This window comes from Ylistrum balloti, unplaced genomic scaffold, assembly GCF_031769215.1.
Source record: "Ylistrum balloti isolate Yb309-2 unplaced genomic scaffold, AGI_CSIRO_Ybal_v1 Utg370198, whole genome shotgun sequence".
NCBI classification, from domain to species: domain Eukaryota; kingdom Metazoa; phylum Mollusca; class Bivalvia; order Pectinida; family Pectinidae; genus Ylistrum; species Ylistrum balloti.
This window is the reverse complement of record NW_026782174.1, coordinates 269897-289115: the sequence shown is the minus strand read 5'-3', so window position 1 is coordinate 289115 and position 19219 is coordinate 269897. Positions and strand designations below refer to the sequence as shown.

General features: G+C 35.3%; 1 protein-coding gene across 1 annotated transcript; it reads left to right on the top strand.

Annotated features, from left to right (window-relative positions):
- Positions 1–2808: 2808 nt before the first annotated feature.
- LOC132551442 (uncharacterized) lies at positions 2809–4842 on the top strand. Its single transcript, XM_060215580.1, has one exon. The coding sequence runs from the start codon at positions 2809–2811 to the stop codon at positions 4840–4842; it is 2034 nt and encodes a 677-aa protein (XP_060071563.1).
- The last annotated feature ends 14377 nt before the right edge of the window (positions 4843–19219 follow it).

Here is a 19219-nt window from a genome sequence, read left to right as displayed (position 1 = left end):
GGGCGTCGATATAGCGCAAGGTTTGGTAATTAAACACTCAACCCATTTTTAAACAAAAATAAATAATTATACTGTTTGTATACTCCATCGGCCACGTGCATCATGTTGCTGGCACGAGATATCGATTGGCAAATGCTTCAGAACGTATCCTCTTGTTACTCCGAGACAAGTTTAGTTTTATTAAGAGAGTATTCGTCTATGGAACATCAACGATTGACTATGAATTACAAACATTGCATTTCTATCGAGTGATATTTGTAATCCAAGAATTACGCGAAAAAAGACAACTGTCATCTGAAAAAAATATAGCAATAATTTGGGAAAACATGTTTTTCTTCCTGTCGCAGAGGACTTGTGAAATATTTGGAAGAAGATGCTATCTTTTTTAAAAACATCCGTCCATGTATATACAACAATGTATTTTATTTGAGGAAATAAAACACACACAGGTAAGTTATTTCTAACTCTCCTTTTCTGTTTGTATTTGTGAAAGTAATTATAACCAGTAATTAAGCAGATGTGCCATGTATAAATCTAGTTTTCTTATCAATATTAGATCGTTGGACTATAATTTGTGTTTAATAGGGTAAATAAAATATAACTTTAACGCCTTGGAGCTTATGTATTTCAAAGACAGTGGACTCATGAGAACTGATATACATTTTCTATAGTATGCTTAGTGTCAGTACATCAGTTAAGTAATTGGTGATATGTAACGCCTTGATATTATATATATGTATTAGTTGAGTGGTTGTTAAATTTCTGAAAAAGATTTCAAAGAAAAGAAATTCTGAGGAGGAAAGAATTTTTATATTTCTGACCTCGAGGGAATGAAAGATTTTGTTACCTTGTCCAATACAAACATCCCTAATCTACACAAAGAAAACGATCTCTAATGTTAACAAAATCACATATCTCTATTACTGACAAAATAACAGATCTGTTACGTTGAATCAAAGATCTCTGTTCTATTACTGACAAAATAACAGATCTGTTACGTTGAATCAAAGATCTCTGTTCTTTCATCGACAGAATAAAAGATCTGTTACGTTGAATCAAAGATCTCTGTTCTACCATCGACAGAATAAAAGATCTGTAACGTTGACCGAATCAAAGATCTCTGTTCTATCATTGACAGAATAAAAGATCTGTTACGTTGACCGAATCAAAGATCTCTGTTCTATCATTGACAGAATAAAAGATCTGTTACGTTGACCGAATCAAAGATCTCTGTTCTATCATTGACAAAATAAAAGATCTGTAACGTTGACCGAATCAAAGATCTCTGTTCTATCACTGACAGAATAAAAGATCTGTAACGTTGACCGAATCAAAGATCTCTGTTCTATCACTGACAGAATAAAAGATCTGTAACGTTGACCGATCATTGACAGAATAAAAGATCTGTTACGTTGACCGAATTCTTTCATCATTGACAGAATAAAAGATCTGTAACGTTGACCGAATCAAAGATCTCTGTTCTATCACTGACAGAATAAAAGATCTGTAACGTTGACCGAATCAAAGATCTCTGTTCTATCATTGACAGAATAAAAGATCTGTTACGTTGACCGAATCAAAGATCTCTGTTCTATCACTGACAGAATAAAAGATCTGTAACGTTGACCGAATCAAAGATCTCTGTTCTATCATTGACAGAATAAAAGATCTGTAACGTTGACTGAATCAAAGATCTCTGTTCTATCATTGACAGAATAAATACGTCTACATGAGTCTTAGGGATCTTATTTTTTGTCAATGACAGAGATCATTTATTTGGTCAACGATAGAGGTTTTTGACAATAATAGCTACCTTCGATTCGGTCAACGTTAGAGATTTTTTATTTTGTCAAATAAGATACCTATTACTTTGTCAACGTTAAAGACTTTCATGTAAGAAGGATTTTAACCTAAATAGAATAAATCTTACCTTGTCAAAATAAAGGATCTCTAATGTTGACCAAGTCAAAGACATTTATTATTTTTCGCATTTCCTTGTTGTTTATGAATGGCTACTAGAGATAGGGAAAAGCGTGTCTTTAAGTAATATCCAAATAATCTCTTAAAATGTGTCGCGTGCATTGAATGTTTTCCAAAATTTGATGATGAAAATAAATTTTAAAAAATGTTTTAGGGATTCATCACTGGCTGTTAATAATAAAGAGAAAAAAAATTAACGATATTACGTAATGTCTTTCAAAACAAGATTTTTTTTTTATTTTGTAGTGATGTTGTTTGTAAAATATTCCTTCACCAATCTTTTCATGGAAATCATATCGGTGATGACACATTTAGCAATTTAAATAAGCGTTCTGTTTAATTTTATTTTCAGAGATAAGGCCACAGGACAAGATAAAGAGAGGGTACGGGACGGAAGACTTTTGATAGTCACATTATGTATAAACAGACGACTGCCTCAAACGGCAATAACATGACGCAGTGAATCAATTGGTAAATAAAACTGATATTATTACGGGTCCCGGTTAGATAGTGTTCAGTCATGAATTTCTTTTTTTTTTCATTTTGTAAATATCGACGAAACACTAAACATGAATACTGAAAGATGATATGCAAATTTAACAAAATGTTGAAAATTAATCGAAACACAACAAGGAAGCTAGTTAGTGAATAGAAACACATTTGCACAGATCATCAGTGTTGTGTAAAGACAAACTATATGTTACTGCTTTTACACCGCAGTTTCGAAAGTGTGAACCGATATCAATGAACTATACACAGTGATATTAAACAACGGGTTCAAAATTTATTCGTGGAATTCTTTCGGTTTGGAGGGAGAATTGGACTCTAATGGGAAAATATGCACGAATAATATTGTATTTTGTGACCTGGATAGCTTTAGCAATCACAGCAGTCATTTTGAATGTTTTCAACATGGATTGGTCCCAAACGAGTATCTTTAATGGCGTTGCTATCGTCCTATTGCTGGGAATCCTTCAAGGGTGTGTCTTGGAATCGCCTGCTCAAACCATTGCAACTTTGATCCTCGGTGGTCACACACGTAAGTTGAAGAAAAATCCGGATTTTGAGCACCTCACTCTAGTTCTCAATTATAATCTTCTTGCAACAAATCGCGAAGAGATAGAGGAATGTATGCAAATGATGTATACGGCTTTCATGGGTAATCTCGCTCCAAATGTGTCGGCTGTTCTCGTCAGCGCGACTGGGGACGAGGAATTAAAAGACTATGAGCTCTTCATGCGTGACGTATACCGCGTCATGATATTTGATGAACTTTACACCGAGGGATTAGCATATGCCCGAGAGGATTATCTCCACGTAGATAAATATAGATTTTTATATGTGTGGCGTCACTTCCGGCACATTGACTCTGTATTTTTTATTCGGAAGTATCTGCATGAAGTCTGTGATAAATACAGCAGGGAGTTTATGCTCGTCCACCGTGTAAGTCGTGTATTACGGAAGTGCGGTCAGTATCAAGACCTCATGCTTCTCTCGGCTGGTATGGATCGAGCTGTCACATATTGTGATCCTAAGTACTACGGAGATTGTGCTAGGGAATTGGGAAAACCCCTTTTTCATGATTCTGACGACGTCAAACGCATTCTTGGTCGGAAATTCGATTACACGCTTGTGTTGGATGGGGACACTGGGGTTCCACCTGGAACTGTTTACGATTTAATGAGAACCGCTGCTGCATATCCCGAGAAAGGCATTATCCAGCCCGCAATTACACTCATATGTAATCGCTGTGACACTATGTTTATGCACTTAGAATCGATGCGACAGTCTATCTCAGAACCAATTACAAATGCACTTACAGATCTCTTTGGACAATCGTCTTACTATGGAAAAGCTTTGATCAAGAATGACATATATATCGAAAAGATTTTATACCACGACGGCAAACTGATAGAGAGTGTTCCGATTGACGTTCTTAGTCACGATACGTTCGAGGCTTCCTTGCTTCATCCCTTATATGCAGGTTCCGTGTCTCTACTAGAGGCACCGTCTTACAACTACGTCACATGGGATATACGAGAACGCCGATGGAACCGCGGGGAGATTCTCAACGCCATGTACTTTTGGGACAACCTATTCGGAAAGCCAATGCGATTTTTACAGAAAATAGTTCGAAGGAAAAAGTTTACACCTACAAAATTAAGGACGCGTTCTGACACAGACTTCATAAGCTCCTATATGTCTCATCTCGCACTGCGACAAATGTGTATGAAACCATTTCTCCTGTTCTTCATCTTACTCAGCGTAAATATATCGCTACACCAAGTCTATCTACCTATCGTTGTGGTTATGTTTTTGATCATCGTTTTCCCTAAATTTGCAACATGTAATAGGAAAAACATCAAGTCAGTCTGTTTCGAAACTGTGGCATCAATATTGCAATTCACACCGGAAGCTGTCGTTGGCTGCGTGCGCATTCTAATGGCATTTTATGCTAATATCGTAACTGGTGTACAGTGGATACCTCAAAGATCAGTTGAAATGGAATTCAAAAGTAAGAACCCCTTTTTATCTGCATTTAGACATTTATGGGGATATTCTACAGTTGGAATTGTTGTAGGGTTTTTTTTAATCGCTTTTCAAGTTGATGCCATGTTCATGTTTCTGATGCTAGTAACAATGGTACTGCTTCCGGTTTTCACAGGAATAACGTCACTTCCGGCTGGATATGTTGCAAAGTACCGCGGCAGGGTAGGCATTGAATCTGATTCGACCCCTTCTACCAAATATGACAAAGGGTTCGTTATCCCCCCTCCTACTAGGAGATTGAATACCCGCGAGAGAGCGCGACCATTTGTCGCCTGGACAGTGCCACTCTCATATGATCTAAGTATTGTTTAGCAAAATATCATATGAAATGTCATGAAGGATATGAACTTATAAACAATGTAGATGTTTATTTTAAAAATGAAAATAATGTTTAAATGTATTCCATCAACACGGGATATGCTGCTCCATATATCATACACCAACTTCATTTCGAGCTTTTAATAAAGTGTCGTAATTATCCACGGAAAACATTTCTCGTTATTCCCTAGATCTACATCTTGTTGATCTTTGTTACTAGTAAGGAAAAAACGGACATATGTATTTTTATTTGAAATGTGTAAGTGTTTGAACTGAATTGTATATGATTTGGCATCCTCGATATTCCTGGGGTTACGATCACTTTCATTCTCTACACCACTGGAACATATCATGGCAAAATTGAAGGCACAAGCAAAGATATTTGATTGGTTCATGGAGAAAAAAAAGACCATTACTTGCTGATACGCTTCTTTTGAAGATTAAAAAAGAGCTACATCCAACTTAGAAGCCACTACAATATACCGTTATGTGACCTCGAGTTTCGTTTGATGTACATCAAAGGATCAAACTAATCTGTTCGTCTTGTCCACAAGGTGTCGCACATGGAACCTTCAATTTGGTCACGATATGTTCTAGGGGGAGCTGAGAGCGAAAGTGTTCGTAACCCCTGGAGTACCGAGGATAAGGATTTGGTATCTACGGAAGCCTTGGAGTACCGAGGATAAGGAGTTGGTATCTACGGAAGCCCTGGAGTACCGAGGATAAGGATTTGGTATCTACGGAAGCCCTGGAGTACCGAGGATAAGGATTTGGTATCAACCGGAGAACATTTTCTGTGGTTATAGAAAAGTGTAAAACAAAAAGAAAATATCCATAGTGTAATTAAATCTTAATCATATGCGGTGAAATAGGAGCAAAATATGAACAAAAGAAAGTATGACATGGGTAATCCTGAAAAAGTACAAGAAAAATAAAACCTGGTGTTCTGGAGGTGTAAGCAGCAGCACAGATTTGTGAATACTGGTCAATCTTAGTATGAAATGGGACGTTCCCAAGAGAAAACAAGGTAACAACAACAAAAACACAAGGTAAACTATCAAAAATTAAAAAAAAATAAATAAGAAAATGCCAACATGACGACATAGTCATAATTCCGTAAAACTAGGACAAAATATGAACGGAAGAATCATTTACACGGAGATTGAAAAAGTACACGGAATGTGCCTGAAGTGTAAGCGTCGCCTGTTTTATTGATGACACCCGCCATGTCAAGCTACATATCTTCCGTCCAAAAAAGTAACATATTGTAGTTGTGTATCGTTTGGTTTTCTCGCGCGATGTGTGATTACTTTATAATTGTTGGTCCAAATGATAGTTGAAATGTGTTGAGGTTTTCCTTTTTAAAAGTTAAAAGATTTTACCATTTGTAAGTTACTACTCCGGATGTTAAACACTTTGTGAATCTTCCGGTAAAATATTCTCTCATTTCTGACCGTGTAATATCGGACTGTCTAGGGCAATACAGCCAGGTTCGCTGTTCTTGTATTACACACACCCATGCAATACAGGCACGCGCGCGCAGAGATGTGACGTGTTCCTTACCGTTTGACTTAATCGTTTGATAAAATATGTACATATTTCGTTTTAATTTTCTAGAGCAAACTTTTCAATGTCACTTTTTTATGATAAATGATAATAAAGATATAATTTTTGTGTAATATGGGGTCCTTTGAAGTACATTGTCGATGTATGAAGCTATTTCCCCTCAATATTTAAGAACGGGAATTGAGAGAAAAATACTCACATGCGGCGGGGTGAAGGATGAGGTATTCTACCCTCGAGATTACAAGATGTGGTTAAAACCCTCTACAAAGTCTCGGATTTTAAATGTTGCGACCTCTCGTGTGGAATACTACTATCCTTTATCATGACATATGAAAAAGTCTTATAACATTATAAAAATGGCAGTGTTGATCCAGACACCGGTGATAACATGTTACATACAGGAAGTGTTGTCATTATCACAGCAAAACTACAGCACAATCACTGCTGTTGTTGCTTGTACTTAATTTTCTTCATAACTACTGTTCTACATACATGTACTTACTACTACATGTTTTAAATAAACTATAATCAAAGTTAAAGGATGTTAGTGTATTTGATATACGTTAGAGATTTCACATCATCTTCCAGCGTCATTGTTTTATAAATGTAATTTACAACCTTGACATCCGATATTAAGTAGATAAATTAAAATATACGTGTGAACATGTGCACGTGGTCGCTCTGAATGACTTTCTAAATAAACTTTGCGCGTGCAATACCAATTACAACAGCGCCCCCTTTCGACACTCATCTCACATAGGAGAAATTAATTTCAGTCTAATTTGTACCTCAAATGAATGAAATGATATATATATGAAAAAAATTCGATACAATTTTCTTTCCGTATGACGTACACATAATGTTTTATTTTCAACTAGTAATCTATCACAGGCCCCCTACACAGTTATTAACCCTGCACGATGTATACTCAGAACCAGAAATAGATAGCATAGTTATGGTGTATGTTACAATGTGTCTTTTCAGCAGACCTCTAGACGAAGGTGTGAATTATTTGAGACTTAATTACAACGGTGTCTCATAGCTTATTCATAGTAGACAGACAGGTGCGTTATTTAATAATCATCACACACAGGATACCCCGGACTTGTTGGGGTATATTTCTCCTGGTATAAGTCAGACATAAGTATGGTAATCTTTAAAACTTTATCAGTATGTCCGTCTGTGACCTTCAGGTTTAGATGTGTAGGCAACGTTATATTTAAAGTTGTTGGGTGGCGCAGGGGTGATGCACGCGCCGTCCGGGATTCGATTCCATCAACGGGCTTAAAAAAGCTATGGGTCACCTGACCGATCACGTGGGCTTTCCTCATGTACTCTGGTTTCATCCCACATCATGACCCCTTGCAAGCGTCTATTCGTGGCTACACGTAGAATATCGTGTACTTGTTACCATTTTAACGTTAACCAGCATGCTGTTCATTGTTATAATATATACATAACACAGAAAAAAGCTTTGCGGGTACATTGTGTCAAATAATTAAGGCATGTTAGTCTTATGTAGGAAGACATACCACCCCAAAAACAGGAAGAAAGAACAGGAAAAAAGATAATGGCCAATTTAGTTAATTTGATTAAGAAATCTTTCATCATCATTCCTACATGTTATTTTATCAGGTGCGACAGGTAACACAGACACTTGGAACGAAAGAACTAATTAACGACATGCATTTTTCATATCACTACGCATGTTTTATGGTTTCATAACACGGAACATCCCTTGGTAGTTTTTGTGTAGTGGCAATGCAGTAATATCAGAAAATTATCGCAGACAAGGCAATAAATATATGAAATCTTGAAGAATATTTAAAGCGACATCATAGTAAAAAGATTTTTTCTAACTGATTATTCTATCATTGCATATATATGTATATAAAGTGTATCACGTTATGAACAATGTTGATTTTCGGATAAAATATGCGCAAAAGGAGGTTAATTAGAAGATAACACCTTATTTATTGATCAACAGTCTGGATGAGCACAAACATCGTTGCCTTTAAACAAAAACGGCTGCCCGTCTGAATCGGTTGCGGCAATGTTGGCGATTAATTCGTAATTCTGAATTGACATAAAGATATAAAATAACGTTTGCCATGCCCATAACAAAATTCGGCGCTGTAAAACGGGATTTTACTGACTGTGTCACTAATGTCGTTGTCATTCCTACACGCCATCACGTGTTCGTGTTTACAAAATGAACTGCCTCGTTTTCAAAACTATCACTTGACGTTTTTCAACGCTAGATTTAAAGGGGTTTCCGGAACAAAAAGAAGTGGTCAAGCTGGACATTGGAAGTCGACTCTGAATATCTGAATAGGGGAGAAACGTAACTGGAAGTATAAAAAACACGTACAATCAATAACAAAAATTAATATTTTACCGCGATGTCCCTTTCACGGTATCACTTGTTGACTTTGTACACCACATAATCAAACATATGTGATCTTATAATGTTGGGTGGGCGGGCATCGTTGATTTTTTTCATGGAATTAGGTCACTGCGTCCCAGATATGATCGAATTATATCTGACCGGTTGTGGACAGTGGATTTCTAAGCTGGGATAGGGTCACTGCACCCCAGCAAAGATATAGTCTAGTAACATTGTGACGGCTGGGTATCACAGTTTTCTAAACTGGTATCATGTTTCAAGGCTCTAGACATTGTGTGATTTAAGTACATCATGACAATAATGACTGTTAACTCACTGTTTAAAACAATGGCGAATCAAACTTGTGTTCGAGAGAGAAATATGATCATGCCTTAACGCCAATTTTGTCGATACAGCTAGAAACACATATAGATTACGAATATGACATTATGAAACAATTAATTATTTAACGTGCCCACAATGTGAAACGATTGTAACCGAACAACATCAGTCAAACTGTCGTCTGTCGACACCTTAATTCCGAGTCTTGTCGATCTTACCGATAAAGATTGATTTCTTGCCCGCCTTTTAGGAACTCGTAATGCTATCATGTCCTTTCTTGTAAGTACCGGTCATTGTTCTGTTACAAGCCACTACATTTCTCTTTGCCACTGAGGCTGGGATGGGGCGTTTTTCACCAGATCTTAACTTGGGTAAACGAAATTGAATATCCTAATTCTACACAGAATTCATGTTTCTGGGTAGATATTTTGATACGACAATGATGTGTAACACGGACGGAATGTACTGTCAGATGTGTTTCATATACCTAATCATATATACTGAAGAAACATGATACTGTCGTTACAACAATGGCGTCAACTTTTGAAGGTATATTAATTTTTGTCAAAAGATCACCTCCGAACAATTTATATATATCATATGTATTCTTCAATGGATGTAAAAATAGAAATGAGTTTACGAATAAACAATTTTTTTTATTTTTTTAAAAAAAGTTATGAATATAAAGACAGACCAACGCCATTTACCTTATTCACACGCAGTTCTTCATGTCTAGTTATTTCAAGTTAAAAGAGCTGTCTATTCATTACGGGTTATTGGCGACGTGTAGCCCCTCTAGATCCCCACGTCCAGTGATTTACTCGTTGGTTGTAACGACCTTACATAGCCTGGGTGTGATCGGAAGCCCCAACGGGTATTTTCCTGTTCTCGTTTCGATAGTAATCGATTTTGTCCAATTATACACCAATTAGTGGCGAAGGTTAATTACTGACGTCAAGAAGTATGAATAGGAATATGATTATTATAAAAAAAAGAATAAATAAAAACAAATACAACGTCAAGGAGACAACATACTTTAAAAACAATATACAAGTTTCAACGCCTTAGTTTATTAGAGAAGAACCAAGTGTGAAGAAAAGCGTAATTTAAATTCAAATTAAATGAACCTAAGTGAAAAAGGTTCTATAGGAACATTTGTCTTAATATCAATAACGCAATTAGGCAAGGTGTCCCGGAAAGCAGAAACTCGTTCAAGTAAGGGAAAAAATGTCAAAATAAGAAGTGGTAAAGTATCAATATGTATTGACATGAAGGCATCAATATGAAAATTGCAGCATGGAAATAATAATTGAATGTCGGCATTTACTGAGGCAAGGACAATATTTCAAAAAGGGAGTTTATTCAAGACCGGTTAAGCAACACTAACTTAATTAATCAAAAGATTGATTCATTTTGCATTGACATTATATGTGTAATTTGACCTTTACATGTTCATTGTTTGTTCATGTGGCATTTTATGTGTAATTTGACCTTTACACGTTCATTGTTTGTACATGTGGCATATGTACTATTTGACCTTTACACGTTCATTGTGTGTAAATGTGGCATTTTATGTACTATTTGACCTTTACACGTCCATTGTTTGTACGTTTGGCATTTTATGTGCTATTTGACCTTTACACGTCCATTGTTTGTACGTGTGGCATTTTATGTACTATTTGACCTTTACACGTCCATTGTTTATACGTGTGGCATTTTATGTACTATTTGACCTTTACACGTCCATTGTTTGTACATGTGGCATTTTATGTACTATTTGACCTTTACACGTCCATTGTTTGTACGTTTGGCATTTTATGTACTATTTGACCTTTACACGTCCATTGTTTGTACGTGTGGCATTATATGTACTATTTGACCTTTACACGTCCATTGTTTATACGTGTGGCATTTTATGTACTATTTGACCTTTACACGTCCATTGTTTGTACATGTGGCATTTTATGTACTATTTGACCTTTACACGTTCATTGTTTGTACGTGTGGCATTTTATGTACTATTTGACCTTTACACGTCCATTGTTTGTACATTTATGTACCAATTACAGTGAAAGGATAGTCATATTGATTGATGGTCATTGTGAATAAGATGTCTATATAAACAATACAATTTTAAACACGAAGAAGGAATATTTTTCGAAGATACATTATTCCTTACATCCGAATTACAACTAAACAATATGAAATATTACGAGTTAAATATGCATTTCACAGCAACCAAGCTATTGTCCCTTATAAACGTTATAATGTTACAATCCGTGTTCCCTATAATCGTGTTCTACTCTATTGAAAGTCTACACCCGAACTTTCTTCCATATTTATTACAATGTTATAGATGTTTTTATATAGGTTAATAAAAATTAATTAAAAAGATAATTAATTGCGAATGATCTAAGACTTGATAAGAAAACATTGTTGTAATAAAACGAAAGTTAAATAGAAGACAAATTATTCAAAATTTCGCAAAAAAATATTATAGTTCAATTATAATTTTTCCAAAAATCCAATTTACAGACTGCTGGTCGTAGTGGATTTACTCAGGCCTCTGTTCAGGGTTTAACACCAATTACTTCCTGTTGATTTATGTACAAATAATTGAAATACCTAGAATAGTATTATGATAAACTTAATCTATAAGCTATCATTAGGAGTGTTTTGTATAAATCAGATACAGAGGGTTTTTTTTTTTAACTTTATCAATACCGTTATTGTTGAGTTTCCGGCTCGGACCTATCGTCACAGTAGGCGGTACAGGGTGGGTCAGGGTATACAAGAAACAGACCTCAGTGTTTCACTGTTGTAATTAACATTTTGGTCACTACATGTTCCTGACACATAGGTTTACACCTATATCAGAGTATTAACAACCCAAATACGAAATCAATACATTACCATTCGTAAAGCGTCCGTAGAAGCCATTAATAGGGTATACACCCCGTAGAATCATCACGTTGTTGTAATAGGGAGAAAATGTGTTAGTGGTTAGTGTTAAGCCGTGCATAGCATCTGGATTATTTTCCAAATCGTTAATGTTTAAAAACTGAACATTTGTATGTAAACTAATGAATGAAATCTCCGTTTTACACACTACTTATACTCGTTATCGCAATCATTTGTGAAGCTTGCCTTTACTGTACGATGAAGGCAAAAAGACAAACCCGGCATATACAATGACGAGTTACAACTAATATGTTTAAAACTAAGTACACGAATGATGAATGAGCTCTAGATTTCCGTCAGCTTTAAAATTTAGAGTTAAACGTTTCTTTTTCGTAACAATTGCGAAACGAATTTTTATCACATTAATCACTTATGTTGGTCCGAATGGATTCGCGAAAGGGTCCTAACCGCGGAGGAAAACCGGATTACCCGGGAAAACCCACATGGCCGGGCGGATGACCCTCTACCTTCCGATGTCCGTTCCGGGAATCGAACCACAGATGCCTTAGCCTGATGAAGGCAAAGTCAGTTTGTTACAACTGCGTCATCCGACCACCCACGTCAGCTTGAATATATAGGGCAACTTGTTTGTAAATCTGGCTGGTTACATAGCAGTACCGGGCAAATTGGGCACCAGAATCCTTTCACGGGAAAACATCGGGCCGTTTTATTTGATGAAATTCTCAAGTATGTTGTGAATCACCTACAATTTACCTATCACATATCAATGTTGCTAAGCTGTGTTTTCTGATCAATACGTTGTTATGACAATTCATGAAATCAATGTATGATGAAAAATTAATTTCCTAATAACGAGAACGGGGTGATAATTTAAGTCTTTGCTTGGTTTTATATAATTCTGTAAATTGAAATGCATTGTGTGAGCAGCAATATGTCAGTAAGACCGACAAAATCATACCGAATCTGTTACTGGAGTAAATATTTGTTGGTGAATACAGTAGGTCAAAATATTATTCTGGAGAATTTCTAACAGACAAGTTTGCGAAGACCAATTAGTAAATTTTCTATAATACGAAAGTGTTTGTCGTCGTCAGAATTCAGTATATTATCTTGTCGTCTGAATTCAGTGTTAATCACGTCGTCAGAATTCAGTATATAATCACGTCGTCAGAATTCAGTATATAATCACGTCGTCAGAATTCAGTATATAATCACGTCGTCAGAATTCAGTATATCATCACGTCGTCAGAATTCATTATATCATCACGTCGTCAGAATTCAGTATATCATCACGTCGTCAGAATTCAGTATATAATCACGTCGTCAGAATTCAGTGTTAATCACGTCGTCAGAATTCAGTATATCATCACGTCGTCAGAATTCATTATATCATCACGTCGTCAGAATTCAGTATATCATCACGTTGTCAGAATTCAGTATATCATCACGTCGTCTGAATTCAGTGTTAAGCACGTCTTCAGAATTCATTATATTATCAGGTCGTCAGAATTCAGTATATAATCACGTCGTCAGAATTCAGTATATCATCACGTCGTCAGAATTCAGTATATCATCACGTCGTCAGAATTCAGTATATAATCACGTCGTCAGAATTCAGTATATAATCACGTCGTCAGAATTCAGTATATAATCACGTCGTCAGAATTCAGTATATAATCACGTCGTCAGAATTCAGTATATAATCCCGTCGTCAGAATTCAGTATATAATCACGTCGTCAGAATTCAGTATATAATCACGTTGTCAGAATTCATTATATATCCCGTCGTCAGAATTCAGTATATAATCACGTCGTCAGAATTCATTATATCATCCCGTCGTCAGAATTCAGTATATAATCCCGTCGTCAGAATTCAGTATATAATCCCGTCGTCAGAATTCAGTATATAATCACGTCGTCAGAATTCAGTATATAATCACGTTGTCAGTCAGTCAGAATTCAGTATATAATCACGTTCAGTATATAATCACGTTGTCAGAATTCATTATATCATCACGTCGTCAGAATTCAGTATATAATCACGTCGTCAGAATTCAGTATATCATCACGTCGTCAGAATTCAGTATATAATCACGTCCAGTATATAATCACGTCGTCAGATATTCAGTATATATATAATCCCGTCGTTCATTATATCATCCCGTCGTCAGAATTCAGTATATAATCCCGTCGTCTGAATTCAGTATATAATCCCGTCGTCAGAATTCAGTATATAATCCCGTCGTCAGAATTCAGTATATAATCACGTCGTCAGAATTCATTATATCATCCCGTCGTCAGAATTCAGTATATAATCACGTTGTCAGAATTCATTATATCATCCCGTCGTCAGAATTCAGTATATAATCCCGTCGTCAGAATTCAGTATATAATCACGTCGTCAGAATTCAGTATATAATCACGTTGTCAGAATTCATTATATCATCACGTCGTCAGAATTCAGTATATAATCACGTCGTCAGAATTCAGTATATCATCACGTTGTCAGAATTCAGTATATCATCACGTCGTCTGAATTCAGTGTTAAGCACGTCTTCAGAATTCATTATATTATCAGGTCGTCAGAATTCAGTGTTAATCACGTCGCCAGAATTTAGTATATCATCACGTCGTCTGAATTCAGTATATAATCACGTCGTCTGAATTCAGTATATTATCATGTCGTTCGAATTCAGGAGGGGATATCAGAAACCAATAATGTAGGTACTTAGCATCACTCATCGAATACCAGAAGGACGAAACAGCTGTATGGTTTACATTGTAACATCACTGATCTACTACTAGAAGGACGAAACAGCTGTATGGTTTACATTGTAACATCACTGATCGAATCCTAGAAGGACGAAACAGCTGCACGATGTACATTGTAACATCACTGATCGAATCTTAGAAGGACGAAACAGCTGTATAATGTACATTGTAACATCACTGATCTACTACTAGAAGGACGAAACAGCTGTATGATGTACACTGTGACATCACTGATCGAATTCTAGAAGGACGAAACAGCTGCACGATGTACATTGTAATATCACTGATCGAATCCTAGAAGGACGAAACAGCTGTATAATGTACATTGTAACATCACTGATCTACTACTAGAAGGGCGAAACAGCTGTATGATGTACACTGTGACATCACTGATCGAATCCTAGAAGGACGAAACAGCTATATGATGTACACTGTGACATCACTGATAGAATCCTAGAAGGACGAAACAGCTGTATAATGTACATTGTAACATCACTGATCTACTACTAGAAGGACGAAACAGCTGTATGATGTACACTGTGACATCACTGATCGAATCCTAGAAGGACGAAACAGCTGTATAATGTACATTGTAAAATCCCTGATCGAATCCTAGAAGGACGAAACAGCTGTATGATGTGCATTGTAACATCACTGATCTACTACTAGAAGGACGAAACAGCTGTATGATGTACACTGTGACATCACTGATCGAATCCTAGAAGGACGAAACAGCTGTATAATGTACATTGTAAAATCCCTGATCGAATCCTAGAAGGACGAAACAGCTGTATGATGTGCATTGTAACATCACTGATCGAATCCTAGAAGGACGAAACAGCTGTATGATGTACATTGTAACATCACTGATCGAATCCTAGAAGTATGAAACAGCTGTATGATGTACATTGTAATATCACTGATCGAATCCTAGAAGGACGAAACAGCTGTATGATGTGCATTGTAACATCACTGATCGAATCCTAGAAGAACGAAACAGCTGTATGATGTGCATTGTAACATCACTGATCGAATCCTAGAAGGACGAAACAGCTGTATGATGTGCATTGTAACATCACTGATCGAATCCTAGAAGGACGAAACAGCTGTATGGTGCGGTTTAATTTATTATTTGCTCCACTGTGTCTTATTCTAAATTTGTATCGAAAGGTACTGTACCGGTTTCCTGCACAATTTGAATGATTTTTTTTAAAAATTCACAATTTTAAGTAAATATTAGTTCTATATCTGACCTAAAGTATATGTTGAATGGCTGTACAATGACTGTGAATTGACCACAATTTTGTGAATAATTTTGGCAAGATAGGTATCTTAACTATCCAGGATGTTTTGTCATTAGTATCATCAAATCGTCATTCACTTGGTAAACATTTCTTAAGTGCAACAATATCTTAAAATGATTAGTTACTTGTATGTTTGTAAATCAGGTCTGATATTTGTTCTGGAAGAATTGCCTTCGTTTTAGGATTTAGTGTCGCCCGTACTACAGTATCTTATGTGTACTCGCCAATATTGTGACAATAATGTTCAGAACTCGCACTAAATGGTGCCTAATAAGCCAATTCTACCGTTGTCATAATAAGTATTTGTTGACGTACGACAAAAGAAATATTTTACAGGTGGTCGATTCTGTTCAGAAGGCATTATAATTAATATGAACGACTTATATAAAGTACTTTTAGCAAAGAGAAGGTACTGGATGAAACACCTTCACATAAAAATACCAAAAATACCAATCATCTTTTCAAATAAAAGAATAATGTTTCGACAACACTTTAAACAGTGTGTGGTGAAAAATTACCACTAATATTGTAGTGATTCTGTACAGCGACAGAACACGTCTATGTGGTGTTTTAACTTGCTAATTGCGTACAGGAGGCGGCTACCAGGGGGTGACATATCAAAAGTATTTTTTTACAAACTGCAACAATAGTACGATAAAGATTCATGATGACAGGCTTCTTATAACGGTATTTTTAGGTGGTTTAATACTGTAAGGTTAAATGTCATGATTTGACCAGTCTAATCTTGATCATTTCATATCACTAATACATAAAGGTCATGGAGACTAGCCAATCAGCTCAAAACGGGACGTAAGCTATGTTGTGAATATCTATTTACTTACATTAGAGAAAATGATTCAAAAGAAGTAAAATTTGGTCCTTAATACAAAAAAAAACAAAAAAAAAAAAAAAAAAAACAACACAAAACAACAAAAAACAAAAACAAAAAATATTTAATCATTGTTCTAGAATTTAATACAAAAATAAATTTTATAAAATTATCATGTTATTTTTATGATAAAAGACAATGTGATTAAAGAGTGTGGATATATATATATATATATATATATGTTGTTTCTATTTCTGTATTGGTTTTTCACAGATCATTATTCAGATGTGTTAAAAGATTTTCTGTATTATGTGAAATTTCGCCCTTTTACCTTAAAAATTGTTTGAATTTTCTCGGTACAAGTACATTTTTCAGTTAGGAGAAAAGACAGGTATTTATTTAAAAACTTTCCATATTGAAGAAATAAATAAATAAGTAAAGATACTAACAAACAACTCTAATTGTGAATTAAAACAATTCTAGGATTTTACCCCAATTTACAACAAGAAATGACATCTGTAGAAGATAAAAAAAAGAGATTTTTGTACCTCCTCAAGAAAGAGAAGATTGTACAAAAGACGCACAAGTCAATTGTAATTGATGTAAGGCTACAGCTTGTTTTGCATATACACACTATATAGTTTTATAGTCTCCATCCGGCGTATCATCACAGTGATAAACAAGATATAAATGTATCATGTTTGGGTACAAATTTCTCAATACGTAAAATTTTGTTTGTTCATAATGACATTTGTAAAATTCTATTTAAAGTGTGCTAAAGTACACAGGTTATGATATTTGTAATATATACATGTAGATCATATCTTACATACTTCGCCCTGTATCTAATGTTTACTTATGGTAGAATATGATCTATATATATAACAAAACTATGTTGAATACTATCACTCAGCATGGTGAACAGATATGATATTTCTGACGATATCTGTCACATAATCTGGTATAATGAATAGACCCATTGATATAGACGGTCAAACACCTTAAACATTAATGACATTTAATATATTTCACTAACACATTCTTACTTAGTCATACTGATGACACATGTGCAAAATACAGTATGGCAAAAAAAAAACAACTACACAATTTGTTACAAATATTATAAATGTAATTTTCACTGATGGGAAGCATAAGTTGGGGTTGCCAAACTCCGCCGAAATAAAGAAATATGTAAAATTGAAAAAACCGAAACTGAAGTCCTGGGGGTATGTCGGTGGGAAAGATTTGAAATAGTAAATTTAGAATGGTAAATTTTCCGCAAACATTTTTTCAATGACGGGCTGGTGAAAGCAGTCTATCCATGATCCTTTGCGTTCTTTACAAGGGGAAGTATCTACATGTACATACTTCAGACTATAATGAAAGGGAGAAAACTCACATAGCCACATGCAAACTTTATGTACATAAAATAGAAACGTAATTACAAAATCAGTTATGTACAAGGTTCTAGATGTATGTAAGCTAAGTGTTTACCTGCCTGTTGATTAATTTATTAATTTTTCAATTTCTGTTGTTCCGCCTTTTGAATCTGGTGAATACGTTTTTGAAGTTATCAAATTATGTAAAGAATGTGTTTATTCATTTTCAAATCGATCAGAATCGTTTTAACTAAGATGCTATAATTTTATCACAAGTTACCCATGATCTCACTTAGTTATACCAAACTATCTAACTAGTTACCTAACGTCTACCTAATTAGCCGTGGGTCACAAACTGGAAAAATAAACCATTTTTATTATCCTTTTTTCCGGTTTGTATAATGTTTCATTTTAAAGTTTGGATTACCTCCCATCTCTTATAACGTTATCTCTGCGTAGACAAAAACACAAAGAAATGTATGGCAGAAATGTTGACCTCATATCACCCTAACAAAGGGAATCGACCATCGATTGATTAACAACGTTTACAAGAATTAGACAAAAAATGATAATATTCAAATTAAAAATACAACAGGTATTTTGTAGAAATGAGTTTAGAATGAAAGAAACACTAATAAATAGTATGAATATGAAAACACGTATGGTGCAGAAAAAGGGAATTGAAACTGGACTGGAAAAAATAGGCAAGAATAACACCACGTGATAGAGGTTCAGAGAAAAATATGTAACAGGTAAACTTGCTAAATAAGCTTCATCATACAGCTGTTTCGTCCTTCTAGAACTTTTCAGTAATGCTAAGGACCTATATTATTGAAACTTGAGACTGAGGAAAATAAAAACTTATCTAAAT